This window comes from Schistocerca gregaria, chromosome 2 (assembly GCF_023897955.1).
Source record: "Schistocerca gregaria isolate iqSchGreg1 chromosome 2, iqSchGreg1.2, whole genome shotgun sequence".
Lineage (NCBI taxonomy): Eukaryota > Metazoa > Arthropoda > Insecta > Orthoptera > Acrididae > Schistocerca > Schistocerca gregaria.
The window spans coordinates 478,808,405-478,831,823 of record NC_064921.1 but is presented as its reverse complement, the minus strand read 5'-3'; the positions used below and the strand labels follow the sequence as shown (position 1 = coordinate 478,831,823).

Here is a 23,419-nt window from a genome sequence, read left to right as displayed (position 1 = left end):
AGTTGCACTAATTTGTGGAAACATTTAAGAAATTTTGTTCTGTGAATGCAAATCTCATGTGACCATCATTCCTTACTACAACAGCAATCCTTCATTGAATGAATAAGTTACAATCTCAAGTCTGCTGTCATTATTTTTCACTCTCACATGCATGTGAAATGGGATAAATGTATACCATAGCTAAAGCTGGCCTTCAGTACCACCACCTGCGAGGTCCATAAAACAAATTCACTTGCTTTGATAGTGGCATACCCTCTTAATTTTCCTCTGTACAATTTACGGTCTGTAAATGACCTCCTCCCAGAGTGACTTACCCCTGGGATTAGCTAAAATTGGAGATGATCCAGCAGCAATGTTGATCTTGCACACCAGAGGGAGACACAATGCTGTAATTGGTGTAGAAATCCTGCCAAACTAAACATGTTGGATATTGTCTTTATAAGAAATTTTGGAACCTAAGGCCAGAGGGATGAAAAGATTTCAAGTAAATTGTTGCCACATACTGCACAGACTTCTAAATTCATTAAAACATTGACCCCAGTTAGCCTGTTAGTTAAAAACCTGTCTACTAATAAAACTGCCAGTTTCATCTAAGTTTGGTTAAGATTGGCCATTGTATATGATCATTGTAATCCCTCCCCTCTTATTTTTTGGGTTTAAGATGAGAAGGAGATTTAGCCTTGCTGGGATGTATTGACAGTACTTCTTCACAGTTATGTAAGCTAGCTGCCCAAGCAATGGGTTCAGGAGTATCCCAAGAGAGCATGGCCTGTCTGCCTGTGAGGCTTGAAAGCACTTGGCACACTGGTTGGAGATGTTGTATTTTTGACCTCAGACTGGAGCAGATGGGGAAAGGCAGCAGTGGCTGTGCACAACATACTGGGGCAGCACCAAGCCCACAGCAGGGAGTCGACATGCTGGCTGGAGTCAATTTGGCTGTAATACACTGTGACCTAAGTGACACAATCAGTCACAAGCAGTGGTTGGAAGGGCTGATGCAATGGTAGTAGATGCATGCCACGCCAATCTAATGTAACCGAAGCTAATATAATATAGGAGGAAGAGAATCAGGTGAGCATGCTCCTGAACATTTGCCTCCAACATTTGTGCATTTTGGGAAGCATGCCTGTGGCATCCTGGCTTGGAGAGTTTATCTGGTTTCTTGTTTCAGCAAGTTTATTGTTTTTCATCTGCTGTTCCCATCCATATAGCTTAAAGTTTTATGAGTTAATTTACTTACTGCATATGTATGTCTATCCTCAGAATCAATTTATTTTACTTTATATTGTGGATTATTGTGACAAAACTGCCTGATCCAAAGCTGTAAACTTCATGTTTTTATCAAGTTTCTTAGTTTTGCAAATCCTTGATAGTGAACTATTCAGAGTAAGTTAAAAATCTTAATGGCTTTTTCAAAGATGCCAAGTTTCTTGGATCCTTAAAAGCAGACTAGTTTGCCCTATTTTAACCATCAGATTATTATTTTATTGATGTGTTCAATGTGAATTGTTGCCTTTTACTGGTGTATTTGTTATATTGTAAAATTGTTTTTATTTCTGGTGTTGCCAGCAGTTTATTTATTCTTGTCAATGTTTGGGCCTTAACAGTCACTAAAGAGGTTGCCCTGGTTATCATATAAAAATGTTATATGTAGTTTAACCAATCCCTTTTTTAATGTTATAGTATGGCCACTGGCTGCGCAAACTTGGATGGCGAGTCATGTAGGGCAGCTCTGCCAGTGTTAGTGGCTGGTGCCAACTTCTCATAGGGTACATTACCAGCTTATTGTAAGAGCTTTGGCTGATCCTCTCAGTGCTTTTTGTTTTAATTGTTTGCCTTTTGGCAACTATTAGTGTTTAAATTCAATTAATGCAGTTTTGGCCTGAGTGAATAAAAATTTTTGACCTTTTATGTGAATGTTGTTTATTTGGTTGCATGGCACTTCCAATCACAACTCCTCACTCACAGTGTTTCACTCTCGTCCATCTACTCCTCTCCATCACCTCTGTCCATCTCCTCCTCCCCTTCCCTCTGTCCATCTACTCCATCTCCCTTTCTCTACCCATTTCCTCCTTTCCCTCTCTCACTGTCCATCTCCTTATACACCCTCCCTCTGACCATCTTTTCCTTCCCCTCTCTCTGCCCATCTTCTCCTCCTCCTTTCTCTCTTTCCATCTATTCTTATTCACTCTCTTTGTCAATCTACTCCTCTGTCTCCTTAGTCTATATCCTCCCCCCCCCCCTCTCTGTGCATCTCTTCCTCACCTTCTCTCTGTCCATCTCCTCCTCATCCTTCTATCCTTTTCCACCTCTCTCTTCTGTCTGTCTATCTCCTCCCTCCTCTCCCTCTCCAATTCCCCGACAACCTCTCTCTGTCCATCTGCTGCTCCACCCTTTCTCTGCCCATCTACTTCACCCTCACTCACTCCTTCTGTCTATTCTTCTTTATTCTCTCTCTCAATCTTCTCCTCCCCCATCTACTTAGCTTATGTGCTCAACTCCCTCCACCCCCTCTCTGTCCATCACTCCTTTTTCTGTTCATCTCCTCCCTCCTCTCCATCCATCTCTTCTTCACAGTCTTTTGGTTCCTTTTGTCTCCCCTATCTCTGTCCCTCCTCTCCCCTCTGTCTGTCCATCTCCTCTTCTACCTCTGTGAGTCTAACTCCCTTTCCTCCTTCTTCTTGTCCATCTGCTCCTTCCCTCCCTCTATCGATCCATCTTCTACACAGGCCTCTTTGCCTGTTCGCCACCTCCTCATTCATCTCCTGTCCATCTCCTACTCTCCCCTTTAGCTGTCCACCTTCATTCCAGTGGGTGCTAGGTGGTTCTTACCCCAATAGGGCATCTTATCAGACAGTAATTGTTATACATATCAAGTCTGGTTGAAATTGATCCAGTGTCATAGGAGGGGATATAGAACATGCATCCATCATCGGAGGAAAGCAAAGGAGCTGTATTAATATCAAGAGCTCAGATGACAAGCCAGTACTTTGTGTAGTTTGGAAGGCTGTAAGGTGGAAAAACTGAAAAGAAGTTCTATGTAAATGCAGTCCTGGAAGGCAGTATTATGAAACGGGAAAGTGGATGAAGATGAGATAGGCAATGTGATATACAAGAAAAATTTGACAGAGTTAATGTGCCACCATTGTTAAAAAATGCTGTGCATGTCAAAATGGTGCTATCCAAAACCTGTGCCAAAGCAGCTATGGTGCACAATGGGCCATAAATAATAGGGGCAGACAACAGCTTTGGAGGTGTGTATGGGCAAATAAATGTGCAACTATTCAGCAAATGACCACCAAGACAAAGCAAGGGGCTACCACCAGTCCCTCCTCAATGACTGTTCAGTGAACATTTCTGCACATGGGCCTTCACAGCAGGTTACTGGTTCATGCATCCATGCTGACTGCTGTCTGTTGGCAATGAAGGCTGGAATTTGCATGCCATTTATGCAACTGGATGCCCACTGAGTGGTGACAGGTGGCCTTTTCAGAAGAATCACATTTTGTGCTCTATCAGTGCAAAACATCTGAAAACGAACACCCTGCAACAAATGTCAGAGGGATCCAGACTGGGAGCTGGAGCACTGTGGTCTGGGGAATGCTTTTGTGGCATTCCGTGGGTGCTCTTGTCATTCTGGAAGTCACAATGGATCAACAGAAGTATGCATCTATCCTTGTGTCCATGTCCACCCCTACATGCAGTTTGTTTTTACTCGGCACAATTGTATCTACCAGCAGGACAATGCAACATGAGACACAACTCACAGTTCAGAGAGCATCACATTGAGTTTACCATTCCACTAGCCACCAAACTCTGCAGATTTAAAACCAATTGAGAATGTGTGGAACCACCTTGATCGGGCTGTCCAAGCCATGGCTCATTAGCCAAGAAACCCAGTGTAGCTGGCCAAGGCACTGGAGATGGAATGGCTCCACATCCCTGTCAGTACTTTCCTGAACCTCACTATCTCTCTTCCTGCTTGCTTCACAGTGGTCTGCATTGCAAAAGGTAGTTATGCAGGCTTTGGGCAGGTGGTCACATTGATGTGACTGGACTGTGTACGAACTTTCATAATTGTTATTGTTACTTCATTTGTCACGACTGAAATTCATGACCATTATTGACAATTTAGAGTGTAATTCTTTATTAATTAAATATATTAAATACTTCCAATATAATTAAGGCACTATCACTATTTTAAAGCTAACAGCACTGAAATTGCATTTACTCATCTTCCAGATTTGCTATTGCCAAAATACGCTGCTGTAGATTTGATTACAGCACTATTGTGGTCTACTGGATGAGTGTGTTTGTTGACACCATTGCAAGATGTCACCTGTTTGCTGAAACCTAGCATAGTTTTTATTCTGTTTTGCCTGCCAGTCATGACAGCTTAGTTCCTCTGTTGTTCAGATTTATCTTCTTTATTCCTAAATTATTTCCCTTCACTTTGCCATATTTATGTTCTATAAATGTGCTTATAATGTAGGACAAGTCTGAGAGCACTACAGTATGTGAACATTTATCCCACGTGAGATTTTTTACAGGTGAACTCTAGTTTCATTGTGGTCTCTATATAATGTTACAACCTACACACTAGTGTTAATATAAATGTAATATTTGATGTAATTTTACAGTACATTTCCTCTGTTCATAGTATGTATTAGTAAAATCAGCTTATACATATAAACATACTGTTTTTATTGATGGCATGGCATATGAAGAATTTGTTCAGTTTATTTCAGGACACCTGTGTATTATTAATTTTTGATTTTATGCTGAGAAGAAGCTGTTAATACACTTATATTCTAAAATGGATAACGCAAGAATGTCATTAGTGAGAATGTATACTTACAAGTGTAAATATCTTGAGGATCTTGAAGAGGTGCCTCCAGGGTGTCATGTTAATAATGCCACATATTAGTCTCACTGCTCTTTTTTACTCATTTAAAAACTTATGTTGTGGTATGGTTTGGTATTTACTGTCTAAAAGTGATCAGCCTTATTTTTGAAAAATTTAAGGTTTAATTACATGCTATAGACCATTTATAGGCTTGATTTGTCATTATTGCAGTCAAATCTTGCTTTGTGAAATGGTGCCTGTCAATCAATATATTTTTTATCACTAACAAACATTACCATTTTGCCTTGATATTTATGGAAACTGGCATGTCATTTATTTAAACTAAGAAAATCAGTGCCTAAGGATGAATATACAAGGTGATTTTTTCCAGCATTTACAAATTCAAGGGACCGATCGACAAGAGGATAAGGAATAAAAGTGATCTAATGAACTTATGTCTAGAAATGCATGGTTTCTATGCTGGAGACCAATTATTTAATCATACTTTGTTACAGAGACTGTTGTCTAATATGCGCTTACAATACAGCCACAGGTACAGTATACATGGTTTCCTCCTAGAGGGTGGTACTGTTCCTCATACGTCATGCTCTAGTGCCCTCTCCTGCCATAGTAATTGGTACTATTGTGTCCAATTCACTTCTCTTGCTGACTCACCTTGTAGTGGATGTGAAACAGTGTTGTACACAATGGTTCCATATTTGAATCGAGAGCTTGTCGACGTGGTGTTTACTTACAGAAAGGTAAATGGTAATTGGCAGTGGGCAGCAATATTGTATCAGGACACCTATCCCCACCAACAACAACCACAGAGTTCAATAGTGTTTTGCCATTTGTCTGAGACAAGGTAATTTCAGAAAGAAAGAAATCATGAAAGGTTTGCCCAAAATGTTTTGACACCAGACTTGGAGGAAAACGTGATTAACACTGTGGAAGGTGATCGTCATGTCAGTACTAGACAGTTGGCCACCAGTACAGGGTAAGCTGGACGACCACATAGAACATTGTCCATGATAATTGTTACTACTCTTATCACTTACAGTGTTTGCTGGACTCACTAGTGACAGACTTTTCACATTGGGAGCAGTTTTGTCACTGGTTTCTTCACCAGGCAATGGTTCCGGGATTTGTGTCATCCACACTATTTACAGATGAGGTTACTTTACACAGAGTGGTATCTTCAAGTTTCATAGCAGTCATTTGTGGGACTGTATGGACAGCATGGTATGGTGACAGCAGATCATCAGCATTGGCACAGCTGGAATGCATGGGCAGGGATAATTGGTGACTGTATTTTGGGACCAGTCTTCCTTCCACATAACCTAACAGGCTGAAACTATTGGTGTTTCCTGAGGGTGACATTGCCCCCCCCCCCCCCCACCCCCACCCCCTGCTGGAAGAAATGCCATTGATGTTTTGAATGGTTATGTGGCTGCTATATGACGGTGCTCCAGCTCACTTCACTATTAACGTCTGGATGCATCTCAATTGTTTCTTCCCTCACTGATGGATAGGACCAGGGGATCCAGTTGTATGGCCTGCTCATTCACTAAATCGCAACCTGTGTGATTTCTGGTTATGGGGCCACCTCAAAAGTATCATGTATGCAGAGCCCATTCCAGAAATGGAAACACTGGAGCAGTGTATCCATGCTCCCTTTGACACTGTTCGGATGCAGCTTGGTCATTGTGAATGAGTGAGACAGAACATGCTACAGCAAGTACACACAAGCATTGAGGCACATGGAGGTCATTTTCAACACATACTGTAACTGTAGCTGCATGGTACAGCATGTATTAGACCTCAATCTCTGTAACAATGTATGATTGAATAAATGGTCTATGGCATTGAAACCATGCACTTACAGACATAAGTTCATTAGACCTTTTTTGCTCTGTATCCTCTCATCAATCAATCCCTAGAGTTTGTATACAGTGGAAAAAATCACCTGTTTACTTAATATTCACCTGTTCTGAGTTCACTGTTGCATCTGCATCTGTTACGACAACTCCTTTTTCTGTTATGTGAGGAAGGTTGTAACCAAATAAGCATTTTGCCCTTCATGGCATAGTGTGAGAATTTTCAATACTGTGGTACATTTGCACAGTCAAGGTCCTTAGAAAAGTTACAGAAAATCTTTGATAGGTATCTTATGTGGTTATTAATGATATTAAACACAGCTCCTCTGGGTAGAGCCCATTTTACAATGCAAAACTGCAAAGTACCATTAAGCCATTTGTGTCTTGTGCACACAAATACTGTTATACATTAGTCTCTCAAACAGAATAATATTTGTGGAAATTATAACCCCTGCAAAGAGTGTTCTGGAGAAATTTCACTACTGATTTGAAATAAAATATATGGTAATATTGTGTGCTTTGTTCATAATGGTATTAAATTTCTTCTCTTATAATGACCAGTATGATTTTGCACAAAATTGCAAATTCTTCCTGAATGACCCTGTATCGTTTAAGTACTGTCTTTCACTTATTATAATGCAAAATGTGGCAGGAGAATGATTAAAAATAAACAGTGCACCAAGACTAACTCTGGTGTGGAATAATTAGTTCATCTTTGTGTATGTATTCTTGCCTTGGCCTTAATCAGTCTCTTTGACTCTAGGTATTGGGTATTTGGTTAAGTGTTACAATTGAAACTGAATTACACTAATTTTATGCGTTTCATGGCTTCCCTACTGCTACACCATCCTCAATGAAAAGAAAGGTGGCTGCAAGGTTCTGAACTGTTTATCCTTTCCTCATCAATTTCTTCAGTTTACTTTGTTTCACTTTTTTTTAGCTCTGGAAAAATGCTGGTTGCAGCAAAAGCTGAAGTATGTTTATTAATTTTCTGAATGTCCAACATGAACACAATATTGTTTTCAAAATAGAAAATTTGAACATGAAGATATTCCAAATAATCAATAACAACAAATATATAACTTAAAAGATTGACAAAATGATGTCCTCACCCAGTTTTGGCAAAATTTGTCCAAAGAGAAGCCATAATGGAGCGAACAGTATGTTGGTGGCTGTCTTTATTAATGTCTTGCCTGTTATCAGCAAACAAAAATAAGTAGCAAAGTTCAGCAGTGTGAGTAGCACCTGCACAGTGTAAAAAGAAATGATGATTACTGTAACATTCTGCAGTAACAAAAACATAAAACAGTATTCAATTACACTTGTAAAATCTTTGTTAGAGAATAAGGCAATAGGGGCCTACTGCAATAACAGAGACAACACACTGTGTTTACTGATAATGTGTTACTGTTCTTCAAATGAGTGTTTAGTGGTTTTATTGCTGGATAAATTATACATAATATCTAATCAATATTTCTCTTAATTCATTGGATCACAACAAAATCTAAAATAATTTTGTGCCCACATTAGTAAACCATACATAAAGGACTAGGTAGGTAGAAGGTGGAGTTATATTATGAAAAAAACAGTCACAGAAATAACGATACTGTTTACACCAGGTGAAGGAATATGGTACACATTTATACAGTAGCTTAAGATTCTTTAGTAAATATTCAAATATCTGTCACATAATGGCTTTGCCTGGTGTAAAGGACAGCTCTTGTGTCGATTCAGCAGAATGACATCATGAGGAGGGAAATATGAGTCAGCTTGATAACTAGGAGTCATGGCAGAAGAGTGCATATGCAGCATGCAAGAATGTTATATTCAGTACATTAACAATGTTGAGGATGACAGCCAGCATCTCTTAACCCAGTTTGTGACACCTCACAACTCTATCAGGGCTCTTGAAAATGTTGACCAGGTAGGAAAACCAGGATAAATGAAGTCATAGTTTCTGAACAATTACATCTGGCTACATTGGCCTGTTGTGTCTTACAGGCCAGGTGTACTGCCTTTTGAGATATGCTAGCCAGCCCATCTAATTTAGCTGCAGGCCTCTGCTTGAGCTGAATGTATGTACAGTCTACTCAGTGCCTATTCACTGTTGGGTCACCCGCTGGATGACTACAGTCTATTGATGGCTGCCTCTCTGGTGGGCTGTGAGTTTGGGTCTGGTGCATCTAACTGCCCACCTACCACTGCCATGTGCAGATTTCATCGTTGCTTTTCGTTATCCAAAGCTGGCACGTGCCCTTGTCATCAGCTGCATCAGAGGCTGAGGTTTAACACCATCAGTTCTGGCTGGCCATCTGGCCATCACCAGTAGCTACCACTGCCTTGATCCAGCCCTCTGGTGCTGTTCTGAGCACAAAAAACACTTCCAGCTGCCATCACACATTGTGCTGCCCTCCTGGTGGACAACTGCTGATGCTTGCGTGCTATATCTGCCAAGGCCACATACATCACCTAGGCCAACAACACCCTCTTCAGCTCCCATCACTATAACTGTTATGAATAAAAGTATTTTCCAACCAAGAATGTTTATTTCCCAGGCCATCATTTAACAACTGTGGGCGAACTGACATACCAGCAACCCAGTCCACCAGCCAGAGTAGCGATCATGCTGCCAACCCTTACAAATCACTTTTAGTCAGTTTTTGTAATTTTTTAACTTTTTATGCATGCATGATTGCAAATGCTTTCACTGGATGTCAAACTATGTATTAGCAGTTGACAGTTGCATTTCCACTCATCATACAACTCTGTATATTATTTATGCAAGACTCAAATTGAACATGTTAGTTAATCATGTTGAAATGAAAGAAATCGTAGGAACTACTGAAAAATGGTTAGGAGACATTGGTAGCTCTTGATTCTTTGCATTATGTCATAATGGCTTTTACAAGAAATTTGAAGCCAGTATTTAAAAGGAGAGGATTTGGTATCACTATAATGTTATGGACGAAATGTGATATTTTCTACAAAAGTAACAAATAATCAGTAAACAATAAAAATCTCAAAAAACGTTCAAATTTGTGTGAATTCCTGTGGGGCCAAACTGCTGTGGCCACCAGTCCCTATACTTATGCACTACTTAACTAACTTATGCTAAGAACAATACACACATCCATGCTTGAGGGAGGACTCGAACCTCCGGCAGGAGGGGCTGCGTAGTCCATGACATGGCGCCTCTAACCATGTGGCTATAAAAATCTGTTTCAAGTGAAATTTAATATACATGCCAAAGGTCTAAAATAACTTCCATGATGAATATGGTCTGTTGTTTAGCGCACAAAATGGAGCCATTTGTTCTACTGGAAAAGTTTTCTCTAGTTTATCACATAAAAGACAAGCTATTTGGGATTTCCAGAAATGTAGGTGATGAAGCTAAGGAAGAAGAGTGACTGGTTGGAAGTATGGGTTATTTGGTGTGTGGATAGTGTTTAAAGGGTAGGAGGGAGGAAGTTATGGAGGAAGGGAGGGAAATGAAGGAAGTACCAGACTTTCAGTATAATGGGCAAGGGAATTTTTGTCAATGCAGATATGCCATGCTTGGGTGACCAGTCTGTATGGGAGGAATATTTTATGTGAAAGGGGGTGGGAGTTGTCAAAATGCAGGTAAGTTGGTGGTTAGTGGACTTAATATGGACAGAGGCATGGGTGGAGACATCAGAGAGGTGGAGGTAGCATACATGACAATGGCACATTGTGTTGAGTATGACCAGGTGAAATGGGTGGGAGAGAAGAAGTTAAGGTTGGAGGAATATGGATAGGGTGTCTTGGCCCTGGGTCCTGGTCATGAAGATATTATCAATGATTCTGAACCAGAGAAGAGGTTCAGGGTTTTGGGAGGCTAGGAAGATTTCATCTAGATGGCCCATAAAAAGGTTGGCATAGGAGCGTTTCATGTGGGTGCCCATGTTTCTGCCACTGAGGTCTCAGGAGAGTCTCCACAGACAGGCACTATCCTTGAAACCTAATCAGCAAACAGATTTCCCATGTCACCCTCAAACACTGCTAATATTCCCACCACCCTCAAGAATCAGCTACAAAGCAGTGACACCCTTGTCATTCAGTGTGCAACTGAACCATATCCTTCACTAGGGCTTTTATTATTTACCATCATGCCTGGAAATGCCTACCCGAGACCCTTTCCATGCCTCCTAAAGTGCTATTCTGCTGCCCATGCAACCTACACAACATACTGGTCAATCCCTATCTCACTCCCTCTCCCACCCCATTGCTACAGATGCCATTTCCCTGTGGAGGACCCAGATGCAAGACTTGCCCAGCCCACCCACCTGGAACATCTTACTCCAGTCTTGTCACAGGCTTATCCTACCCCATCAGACACAGGGCCACCCGTTAAAGCAGCTAAGTCATGTACCAACTCTGTTGAAATCACTGCACAGCTTTTTATGTCAGTGTGACGACCAACCAGCTGTCTACTAGGATGAATGGCCATCACAAATCTGTGGCTAAGAGCGCAACATGCTCAAATTCAATAGCTGCTTCACTACCTGGTCCATCTGGATCCTTCCTTCCAGCACCAGTTTTTAACTGCACAAATGGGATTAATTCTTGCTACACATATTTCACTCTTGTAAACTTCCTGGCTTCACTCTCCACTAACCCACTTTCCCCACACCCTCTACTCAACACTTCCCCTTTCCTTCACAATCCATTCCTCCATATCATCTTCATTGTGCACTGCAAATCAGTGGCTCCGGTGCTCATGTATCACCTGCCATCCTTTTCCTCTTGCATTCCAAGCCTAAAACCTGCTGCCTCCCTGTGTGCCATAAGCCATAAGCCAACCATGCTCATCTCTCACCCAATACAATCAACACCCCACCCTAGTACACCAAATTCTCTAGCAATAAACCTCAGTAAAACAAATTACATGCAGTTCCAATCCAGTTACATAAGCCCAGTAGAGATTAACATTTCACACGAGAGCCAACAGTTACAGAGCGTTCAGTGCACAAGGTTCCTAGATGTTCACGTAGATAACTGGCTCAACTGGGAATTCCACATACAGCAAACACTAAAAAAGTTTAGCTCAGCAACATTTGCCATCCGAATAATCTCCAAAACTGGAGACATCAACATATCAAGGTCTGCATATTTTGGCTACTTTCATTCAGTGATGTGCTATGGAATAATATTTTGGGGCAACTCACCACTTTCAAAAAAAAATTTTATAAGCCAGAAAAAAGTAGTCTGAATTATATGTAATGTCCCTCCAAGAACCTCATGTAGAAATCTTTTTAAACAGTTAGGTATATTAACCACTACTTCACAATTTATCCTCTCACTCATGGCTTTCACTCTTCTCAATCCTTCTTAATATGAAACAAATGAGGCATACCATCATTATAACACAAGATGGAGAGGTGATATGCACTGTGAATGGAAAAATCTCTCTCTGGTACAAAAAGGGGTAAAGTACAGAAGTACAAAAATCTTTAATGCACTTCCAAGTAATATAAAGTGTCTAAAACAAAATAAAATGCCATTCAAAAAAAGCTAAGGATTTCCTACTGGAAAAATGTTTCTACTCTTTAGATGAATTATTCAACAGAGATAAATAATTTGAGTAGTAATTCAGATTGTTTCCTTTGTCATTGTTATCTGTATTGTTTTTTACCACCATTGTATTTTCGTATTGTATTGTTCATTATCTTGATTATATTATTGTATTGTACCAGTTTTTAATCATTCATCTACCATGTGTAATATACCAGTATGTATTGTATTGCATGATATCTATATTGTATCTGATTTGACTCATTCCACATCCACATCCATAACCTGCTGAAACACAAGTCTGGTATTGTGAGCCTACTTGGCACACAATAAAAGGTGTGTGTGTGTGTGTGTGTGCGCGCATGCATCAAAGGATTTATTCTGAAAGCTAGCAAGTTTTCTTTCCATTTTGTGTGTGTGTCTGTCACCAACTTAATATTTCTGCTCTTTAGTTGGTGGTCTCCTTTACTCTTGAATTATTTACATTCTACCAGAACTATCCTTACCATATGAAAATAAAAAATAAACAAATAAATAAATAATGAAAAAACTTATTAAGGCACAAAATCTTAACCACACAGTTAAAATAATATTACTTTCTTTATGAGTGAAGGAACATTAAATCTAACCTGGAAATCTGCGATCAACCATTCTGGAAGTAAGTGCTAGGTCGCTTTCAAAGGAAAACTGGTAACGATAAATCTGAGGTGGATTGGGTGCTGATGCGATGAGTCTAGCAGTTATGTCTGACCCCATATTGAAGTGAAGGTCTGCACACATCTTCAAAAATGGATAAAAATGCAACATATTATTCACTTACAATTAAATTTTTTTTCACGTTTGTTATAATTTACCATTTAACCTACAGCAGTATTACTTCAGATCATAAATGTTGAGCAACAAATATATCAACTCCACACATACTCATTATTAGTTAATACAGAAATAGTGACATTTGATACTTTTATACATGATAAACCATCTCTATTTAACACAAATTCAAAAAAAAAAAAAAAAAATGCTTACAAAACATGAATAAGTTGAACTTTGTGATCACACAAACCAAAGATAAATCTTTTCATATGTCAAAAACCATGTATCATTTAAACCTTACTGGCAATACTACTGTTAGTCCACATTAAGATGCAGCTATGCATGTTTTTAGCAGCAATAAGAGTTGATTTAAAAACTGCAACTCTTGGAGACAAATGTGGTTTACATGATGAAATTACCTCAACACTAAAGGAGTGAAACACCAGACATAACCAAGGAACTATTTACTGTTGTACATTGGTAATATAATTTTTTAATATAACTTGTGTCTTCATATTGTCATTTCACAAAAATCATTGAACTCTGAGGTAGTATATGAACAGTTTAGGAAGGATACATTCTTTTATTTCTGGTGAACACTGTAGTAAGAAATACAGTGTTCACTAGAAATAAAAGACCAGAATTTTGCAGTAATATTTTCTGCAATGGGAGGAATGATAACAGACATGTTGAGGTTTAAATTGGCTGTAATTTGAAGGTGACCATTACTAACTGAATGTATATGGTAAGCAAATAAATTTGCAGCACCAATCTCTCTCTCTCTCTCTCTCTCTCTCTCTCTCTCTCTCTCTCTCTCTCTCTCTCTCACTCTCACTCTCTTTTTGAGCATCAGTCCATAGAAATATTTTTCAGTGCAGTATGAGAACATGTCTATAGAAATCTACTTGTCTACTGTTAATAGCCTGACTGGTTGTAATGAAATTTGTCGCAATCCAAGGTTGAAAAACAGTCACGCACCAAAGTGCCACAACAAATTGATTTATTGATTTCAAGTTATATACAGAGTTGCACTAGTAATATATGACAAGTAAACTTAATCTAGTGTCTTAAAATATAATTTAAAACAAAAATTGGGCAAATATGACACTAATTTTATATACGTTTGCCTCTACATTTCTGTTTAGGCCCCAAAGTTATTTAAATATTCTTGAACCAGGTGATTATAACACAGACATACAAAAACCAAATGATAAAAAAAATTGCATTTATTTGTGGCTTTATATTCAGATAGATATAAATATTATTTTCATTCACTCTTTCACACAGGTAACTAGTTACATATATACGTCTCTACACTGTTAAATTCTTTCAACATTAAATAATCCTTAAGAAATAAACAGAATCATAATCTTTCTCATACTGCCCAACAGACTCTTAGATAGACACCTTACCAGTTGTATGTGTAAGTATCAAGAAACTTTTTCAACAACTCTTAGTTTCTGTTATACTTCTCAGCTGTTCTTAATTTCTTGTATGATATAAATGGCCAGCTGCATTTTTCCTGGCAATATATTTTCTTTTATTAATGGAGCTACTAGTCTGTACATGAAAGGAAATGTAAGTATTGTTAGATTCTGCAAGATAGTTTTGCATGAATCACTGTTTTTATTATTAGGAATGGTCCTCATGCCCCTTTTTTACAATAAAAGAATTCTTTTTGTGTTATATTTGTTGGAGTTTCCCCACACAGTAATTCCATACTATAGATATTGTTCAAAATGGCCATGGTACACTGCACACACAAGTTGTGTATTAGCATAATGGGCAAGTTGTTCCATGATAAATATTATAGTACTTAATTTTCAGCAGAAAATGTCTTTATGTTCCCTCCATTGGAGATTATTGTCTAACACAGTTCCTAAAAATTTTACTCAGATATCTTCCTCCAGTCTTTTGTTTCATCTATAAATATATTTGTATGATAATCTTTTTCTTGAAATGAAACTATATGGTTCCAGAGACTTTTTCAAGTTTCAGTCATCTATGATTTATGTGTGCAGACTGAAGCAGTGAATGAAAATTTGTGCCAAGGCTGGGATTTGAACCCGAGCCTGCTGCTCACTATGCAGATGCACCACACTGGCACAATGGCTTTGCACAATTGCATGGACTACCCTAGCACACTTCCCTCCTTGGTCCAAATCCCCATTGTCTGAGACTTGAAAATGTCTCTGGAGCCATATAGTTTCATTTGATTAAAGCACCAATACATGGTTTTCAGGCAGGCTCCTCCATTTTGTTCGATGCTGAAGTGCTATTGAAATACAGGTGGAGAACCTCTGCAATGCTGTTTGAGTTTAGTGGGAATATCAAGAAAGCTGAAGTGTAAATGGAAATTTTGACTAAGGAGGGAAGTATGCTAGGGTAGTCCATGCAGTTGTGCAATGCTACTGTCCCAGGGTGGTGTAGTGATTAGCAGATCTGCCTGGCGAGCAGGAGTTCCAGGTTTAAATCCTGGCCTTGGTACAGATTTTCATTACTCACTTCAGTCTGCATATATGCATCCTTATCTTTGTTATTGAAAACTATGAACAAAGTATTTTTTAGATCTATAATTAAGTCAGTCTGTATGAGACCCTGCACTACGTTGTTTGTCAAAATACATGCACTTCTTTCATGTGTTCACAGATTTTTTTGGTGACCAATGTTACATCATTTCAGCATTCACTATTTTTTGTTCCTTTACAGTGACTCTGATATTCTTTATAAAGAGACTGAACATTAGTGAACCAAGTACAGATCCATGAGGTACATATATTTAATTGCCTGGATTTCATATCTACATGCAGATTGTCATTACATACTGCCTTATGTTGCCACATGTTTTTATCCATTATGCTGCCTATCCATGTATCTCACAGATTTCAAGTTTTTCAGTTAGGGCTGTGACAGTGATTGTGTCAAAGCCTTTAGACAGAAACATAGCTGTAACAGACTTTATTTTATATAATCTGTCTATAACAGATTTTGTTAGGCTACAAATAGTTGTTTTTGTGGATTTCCATTTTTGGAAACTGAATTGTATGGGAATCAGAGTATTGTGTTTGTTTAAGAATTTAATCAATATTTATCTTGCATAAGCATCTCTAATATATTTGAGATACCAGACAAGACAGATACCAATCTGTAGTTATTTGTGCTATCCATGTTGCTTGCCTAGTACATGAGTAAGGAGGTAGAGGTAAGGACATAAGGACTTATGGAGCGAAGATGAGATCATATATTTATTGGGGGTTTGATACATTATCTGTCATTATTTAAATTAGAGGGTACGTTTTCTGCTGAGTTATAGTCTTTCCTCTGATCTGAAAACTAGTTGCATTTTTCCAACATATTGTTTGCAGACAGCCATACCAGTCTTACACAACATGCACCACACACTGGTAGGTCCTCTTGAAGTAGGAGGAATGAGTATGTCTAAAGGACAATGGGAGCAAGAAGAATTTTTATCTAGAAGGAGTTATGCCGTGAAAGTCAATATCACCGATTGCAAATTGTTGTTTGTAACTGACTGCAGATTGTTATTTTTTACTTCCATCCACTCCCCTCTCAAGAAATATACTTGATCATGTTTTTTGAAATCAATGTCAATACACGTTAGTGGACCTGACATTATGCTACTGTAGGTACTGTGCAGGCTCCTTGGCTACTGCATCTGCCATTTTGTTTCCTCAAATTTCAACATGTTCTAGTGCCCAACAGGGCATTTCTCCTTCCTTCAATGTTGTAAGATGATGTTGTAGATGGATGTTGTGCCTCCAATGGCTCTGTTCACTAGGTAGCTTGAAGCATTCTGAAGGAGTGAGAGCAGGTGAGGAATTCTCTAGCTTGAATGTGCATCTCATCTAGTTTGGTGCTTGGGAGATCACATGCACCTCTACATCATATATGGTGAATTAATTTGGTAAGTGGATCTAGAAAACATTATTGGAACAAACTACTGAGCAGCTAAATTCCTGTCACTGCTTGGACCTGTCAGTGTAAATTGGTGCTGAGTTAAAGTATTGTAAAGTAAATTTTATAGTGCCCTCTCTGTTATGATTTGTTTAATCCATTATTATTTTGATCCTCATCAGCAACCAAGGCAGAAACTGGCTCCATCTTTGGGCAAGGACCACAATTTAGTCCATATGAAGAGTCATAAGATACTGCTTAGCACACATCTGAAATGTGCTTTATAGTGGATCAATAAGCAACCAAAACTTTTTCTATCATTGGGTGTCGCTGACTTTAGGTCAGCCAAAAGCCTTTATGCCTGCTACATCACATGGAACTTGCCGTAGATTGATTATATCTGCATTAATTCATGCTATGTTGTAGATTTGCCTGGGATGAGACTGAAGGTCGATTAATTGGTATGTGAACTGTAGCTGTCAGAGATGTGGAGAGGAAGAGAGTGAATGCTAGTATGTTACAGAGTACATCAGCAATTTCAAACATGAGGTGCGTTTTATTTATTTATTTACACATCAAGTTCAACAGGACCAAATTGAGGAGCAAATTTCCAAGGTCATGGAATGTGTCAGTACATGACATTACAACATAAGAGTAATAACAGATAAAAATAAAATGTTTATGACCCAAAAAAGCTAACCATAAGTTTAACAATTACTAACAAAGAGATAGAGGGGCTGACCAGTACTTACCTCAGCTCAGTATAGCCGATAGAAACACAAAAAACAACCGAAAATTTAAGTTCCTAGCTTTCGTAATAAATGTTCCTTCATCAGGGAGGAGAGAGGGGAAAGAAAGGGAAGAAGGGAAAGTGGATTTAGTTACTCACAATCCAGGTTATGAAGCAACAGGGAAAGGAAAACAGGGAGGGTAGCAAGGATGGAGGCATGGTTGTCAGAGGGAAGCCAAAGATATTCTACTGTAGGTACTGTGCCAGCTTCAAACCAAAGAGGATGCATACAGAAGTAAAGAGGTGTCTAGTATAAAGATGTAGGATGAAAAGATGCATGAATGGCTAAAGAGGAAAGGGAAAGAGGAGAAGACTGAAAAATAAATGGGAGTGAGGTTGTTTAACGTAGGTTCAGTCCAGGGGGATGGCGGGATGAAAGGATGTGCCGGAGTGCAAGTTCCCATCTCCGCAGTTCAGAGGGACTGGTGTTGGGTGGGAGAAGCCAAATGGCACATACGGTGTAGCAAGTTCCTAGGTCCCTAGAATTATGCTGGAGGGCATGCTCCGCTACTGGGTATTGGACATCTCCTAGGCGGACAGTTCGTCTGTGTCCGTTCATGCGCTCAGCCAGTTTAGTTGTTGTCATACCAATGTAAAAGGCTGTGCAGTGCAGGCATGTCAGCTGATAAATGACATGTGTAGTTTCACACGTGGCCCTGCCTTGAATTGTGTATGTTTTACCAGTAGCGGGGCTGGAGTAGGCGGTTGTGGGGGGATGCATGGGGCAGGTTTTGCAGCGGGGTAGGAACCGCTGGGTAGAGAAGGTAGTCTGGGAATATTGTAGGGTTTAACAAGGATGTTACGGAGGTTAGGGGGTCGACGAAAGGCAACTCTGGGTGGTGTGGGGAGAATTTTGTCAAGGGATGATCTCATTTCAGGGGTTGACTTGAGAAAGTCATATCCCTGGCGGAGTAATTTATTGACGTATTCGAGGCCAGGATAATATTGGGTGACAAGGGGGATGCTTCTGTGTGGTCTGAGGGTAGGAATATTGTTGTTGGACGGGGAGGAATGTATTGCTCGGGAGATCTGTTTGTGGACAAGGTCTGCAGGATAGTTGTGGGAGAGGAAAGCACTGGTCAGGTTATTGGTGTAATTGTTGAGGGATAAGTCACTGGAGCAGATACGTTTGCCATGAATACCTAGGCTGTAGGGAAGGGAGCGTTTGATGTGGAATTGATGGCAGCTATCAAAGTGAAGGTACTGCTGTTTGTTGGTGGGTTTGATATGGACAGAGGTGTGGATGTGTGCTTCAACAAGCTGAAGGTCAACATCCAGGAAGGTGGCTTGGGGTTTGGAGAAGGACCAGGTGAAATTCAGATTCGAAAAGGAGTTGAGGTTATGGAGGAAATTAAGGAGTGCTTCTTCACCATGAGTCCAGACCACAAAGATGTCATCTATAAACCTATACCAGGCCAGGGGAAGCAGCTGTTGGGTCTTCAGGAAAGCCTCCTCCATGCGGCCCATGAAGAGGTTGGCATAGGACGGAGCCATCCTGGTTCCCATGGCAGTTCCCCTGATTTGTTTGTAGGTCTGGCCTTTAAAAGTGAAGTAATTATGGGTGAGGATGAAGTTGGTAAGTGTGATAAGGAACGAGGTTTTTGGAAGATCTTCGGGTGGGCGTTGGGAGAGGTAGTGCTCAAAGGCAGAGAGACCATGGGTGTGTGGGATGTTTGTGTAGCATCTATGGTGACAAGAAAGGTTTCAGGTGGGAGAGGAGTGGGAATGGATTTGAGGCGTTCTAGGAAGTGGTTTGTGTCCTTGATGTAGGATGGGAGTCTGTAGGTGATAGGTTGGAGGTGTTGGTCCACCAGAGCTGAGATACGTTCAGTTCTAAACCTCTCATCCAGATCCCTCTCTCCTCCAGAGACATCTGTTCTAACAAAAGGCTTAACCTTTAGCCCCACACCTAAATTCAACCACACTGCCCTGGTTAAAGATCTTCTCTCATTCACCCAGAACCTCAACTGGAAATATCACTTCACTACCCAAACACAGCCCCCAAATACTAGAGTGTTGAACCTTGTCTAGAACAGTTCTGACTGCCTTTTCAAAGGGATCCTCCTCCCCTCCCCCAAAACCATCCCTTGCAGACATTTCAGGAAGTCCTCACATCCAGTGTTGCCTCCCAGTCCTTCTTGAAGAACATTCCGACAACCCCCAACATCACCCCAGCTGAATCCCGTGCCATAAAGCAGCTGAAAACTGACAGTCTATTGTAATCCTTCCGACGGATAAAGGCTCCACAACTGTGGTACTTGACCATGTGGAGTATGTGGCAGAAGGACTGCGTCAACTCTCCGACACCCCAAACTACAAAGCTGTTACACAGGATCCCATTCCCTCCATCCAGACTGAGGTGCAGAAAATCCTAAAAATCCAAGGTCCCTCACAAGGTCTCACAACGGCTTCCATAGACTTACTCACTTTACCTGAGCCACGTACCCCTACCTTCTACCTATTACCCAAAATCCACAAAGAGAACCATCCTGGCCGTCCCATTTTAGCAGGCTTCAAAGCCCCAACAGAACGTATCTCAGCTCTGGTAGACCAACACCTCCAACCTATCACCCGCAGATTCCCATCCTACATCAAGGACACAAACCACTTCCTAGAATGCCTCAAATCCATTCCCACTCCTCTCCCACCTGAAACCTTTCTTGTCACCATAAATGCTACATCCCTTTACACAAACATCCCACACACCCATGGTCTGACCACTCTATTGTAATCCTTCTGGCGGATAAAGGCTCCACAACTGTGGTACTTGACCATGTGGAGTATGTGGCAGAAGGACTGTGTCAACCCTCCGACACCACAACCTACAAAGCTGTTACCCAGGATCCCATTCCCTCCAACCACACTGAGCTGCAGAAAATCCTAAAAATCCAAGGTCCCTCACAAAGGCCTCACAACGGCTTCCATTGACTTATTCACTCCAATTGCGCCACGTACCCCTACCTTCTATCTATTACCCAAAATCCACAAAGAGAACCATCCTGGCCGTCCCATTGTAGCAGGCTTCAAAGCCCCCACAGAACGTATCTCAGCTCTGGTAGACCAACACCTCCAACCTATCACCCGCAGACTCCCATCCTACATCAAGGACACAAACCACTTCCTAGAACACCTCAAATCGATTCCCACTCCTCTCCCACCTGAAACCTTTCTTGTCACCATAGATGCTACATCCCTTTACACAAACATCCTGCACACCCATGATCTCTCTGCCCTTGAGCACTAACTCTCCCAACACCCACCCGAAGATCTTCCAAAAACCTCGTTCCTTATCACACTTACCAACTTCATCCTCACCCATAATTACTTCACTTTTGAAGGCCAGACTTACAAACAAATCAGGGGAACTGCCATGGGAACCAGGATGGCTCCGTCCTATGCCAACCTCTTCATGGGCCGCATGGAGGAGGCTTTCCTGAAGACCCAACAGCTGCTTCCCCTGGCCTGGTATAGGTTTATAGATGACATCTTTGTGGTCTGGACTCATGGTGAAGAAGCACTCCTTAATTTCCTTCATAACCTCAACTCCTTTTCGAATCTGAATTTCACCTGGTCCTTCTCCAAAACCCAAGCCACCTTCCTGGATGTTGACCTTCAGCTTGTTGAAGCACACATCCACACCTCTGTCCATATCAAACCCACCAACAAACAGCAGAACCTTCACTTTGATAGCTGCCATCCATTCCACATCAAACGCTCCCTTCCCTACAGCCTAGGTATTCGTGGCAAACGTATCTGCTCCAGTGACGAATCCCTCAACAATTACACCAATAACCTGACTTTCTCAAGTCAACCCCTGAAATGAGATCATCCCTTGACAAAATTCTCCCCACACCACCCAGAGTTGCCTTTTGTCGTCCCCCTAACCTCCGTAACATCCTTGTTAAACCCTACAATATTCCCAGACTACCTTCTCTACCCAGCGGTTCCTACCCCTGTAACCGACCCCGCTACAAAACCTGCCCCATGCATCCCCCCACAACCACCTACTCCAGCCCCGCTACTGGTAAAGCATACACACACACACGCACGCTCACACACACACACACACACACACACACACACACACACACACACACACACACACACACACACACACGCATATCCATCCATACATACACAGACACAAGCAGACATATTTAAAGGCCTTTAAATATGTCTGCTTGTGTTTGTGTACGTATGGATGGAAATGCGTGTGTCTGTTTGTGTGTGTGCGCGAGTATATACCTATGCTTTTTCCCCCTAAGGTAAGTCTTTCCGCTCCCGGGATTGGAATGACTCCTTACCCTCTCCCTTAAAACCCACATCCTTTCATCTTTCCATTTCCTTCCCTCTTTCCTGACGAAGCATCTGCCGGTTGCGAAAGCTCAAATTCTGTGTGTGTGTGTTTGTGTGTTTTATTCATTGTGCCTATCTACTGGTGCTTTCCCGCTTGGTAAGTCTTGGAATCTTTGTTTTTAATATATTTACTGATTAGTTATCATGAAATGTTGTTTTGGAGTACCTGTTTTCATAGTTTTCGTCCAGCAGACAACATTTGTAGTTTTTTCTGCATTCACATCATTGCACACATAAACTTGCATAATTCAGAGCTTCAGACTTGTACTGAATGCATTTTCACCACATTTCTATTGTTGCACATGTAAATTTGTTTCACTGAGCACTTCAGCTTAGTCACAAAACAGACTTCTAAGTTGCACCGCATGTTAGAAGTCTGTTCTGTGACTAAGCTGAAGTGTTGTAGTTGGCAGTTCATAAAATTCAAAAATCAGGTTACACAACAAATAAGTTGTAAATCAGGTTCTATAGCTGACAATATTACTTTTGATTTATTTGCATGGTTCAAAATAAATTTTTGTAATGCTTTTACCACCGTTCTAAATACAGTTTTATATCATTTGACATAGTTTGTAAAGCCAACATTTGGATTATATCTCAGTTCATTATGTTCACTGTGCAAACTACAGTCTATTTATCATTTTTGAAACAAGATGAAGCATTTTGTTAAAATTATGTAAAAATTTTCAAGAAATCTGTTGTGGTTTTCAGACTGTGTAATACAACGGTTCACCGACAGTTAATATCTTTCTGTTTATGCCAGAAAAATATTTATATTTTCTTTACTGAAGTATCATTTGATCCATGTTTTTCTTACGTCATCATTGGAGCTGCTAAATTTATCAGACTGAGAAGTGTTTACTGGGAAGCAAATCCTTCACCACTTCCCGTGACTGTCCAGAGATGGGCGCCGTGTATGAACCTCTCAGTGAGCTAGCCCCATTGGAACTGTGGTGGGTTTGCCCAATTACACATTGTATGCACTAAATTCACACAGAGAATGAACAGTTGGGAGAGGAATGGTAATGGGAAGGGAGGAGCGGGGGACAGGGGACTGTATGAAGAGATTGTTGAGAGCCTCATTGTCTATGACATCATGTGGTGGCAAGTAACGGGAACATCCTACATAGCAGGTACACTGTGATAACTTTTATTCAGAAGATTGTGCCACGGGGAAAAGAATGAGGAGTGTTATTTATTGCTACCAAATACTTCATCTCCCTATTGAGGCTATATGTTCTAATGGGTATAATCTTTTAGAACAGGTGTAACAGAATATTTGAAATGCAT

At 40.5% G+C, this 23,419-nt stretch overlaps 1 protein-coding gene across 1 annotated transcript in view; it reads right to left on the bottom strand.

The window, feature by feature from the left end:
• Positions 1-23,419, bottom strand: part of LOC126327137 (esterase FE4-like) — a 406,577-nt gene that overhangs the window by 13,113 nt on the left and 370,045 nt on the right. Inside the window, exons 9-10 of the mRNA XM_049995826.1 lie at positions 12,885-13,035; positions 7,836-7,968 (exon numbers count right to left, since the gene is read on the bottom strand). Of these exons, the coding sequence (XP_049851783.1) occupies positions 7,836-7,968; positions 12,885-13,035 (284 nt within the window). The remainder of the gene's footprint in view (positions 1-7,835; positions 7,969-12,884; positions 13,036-23,419) is intronic.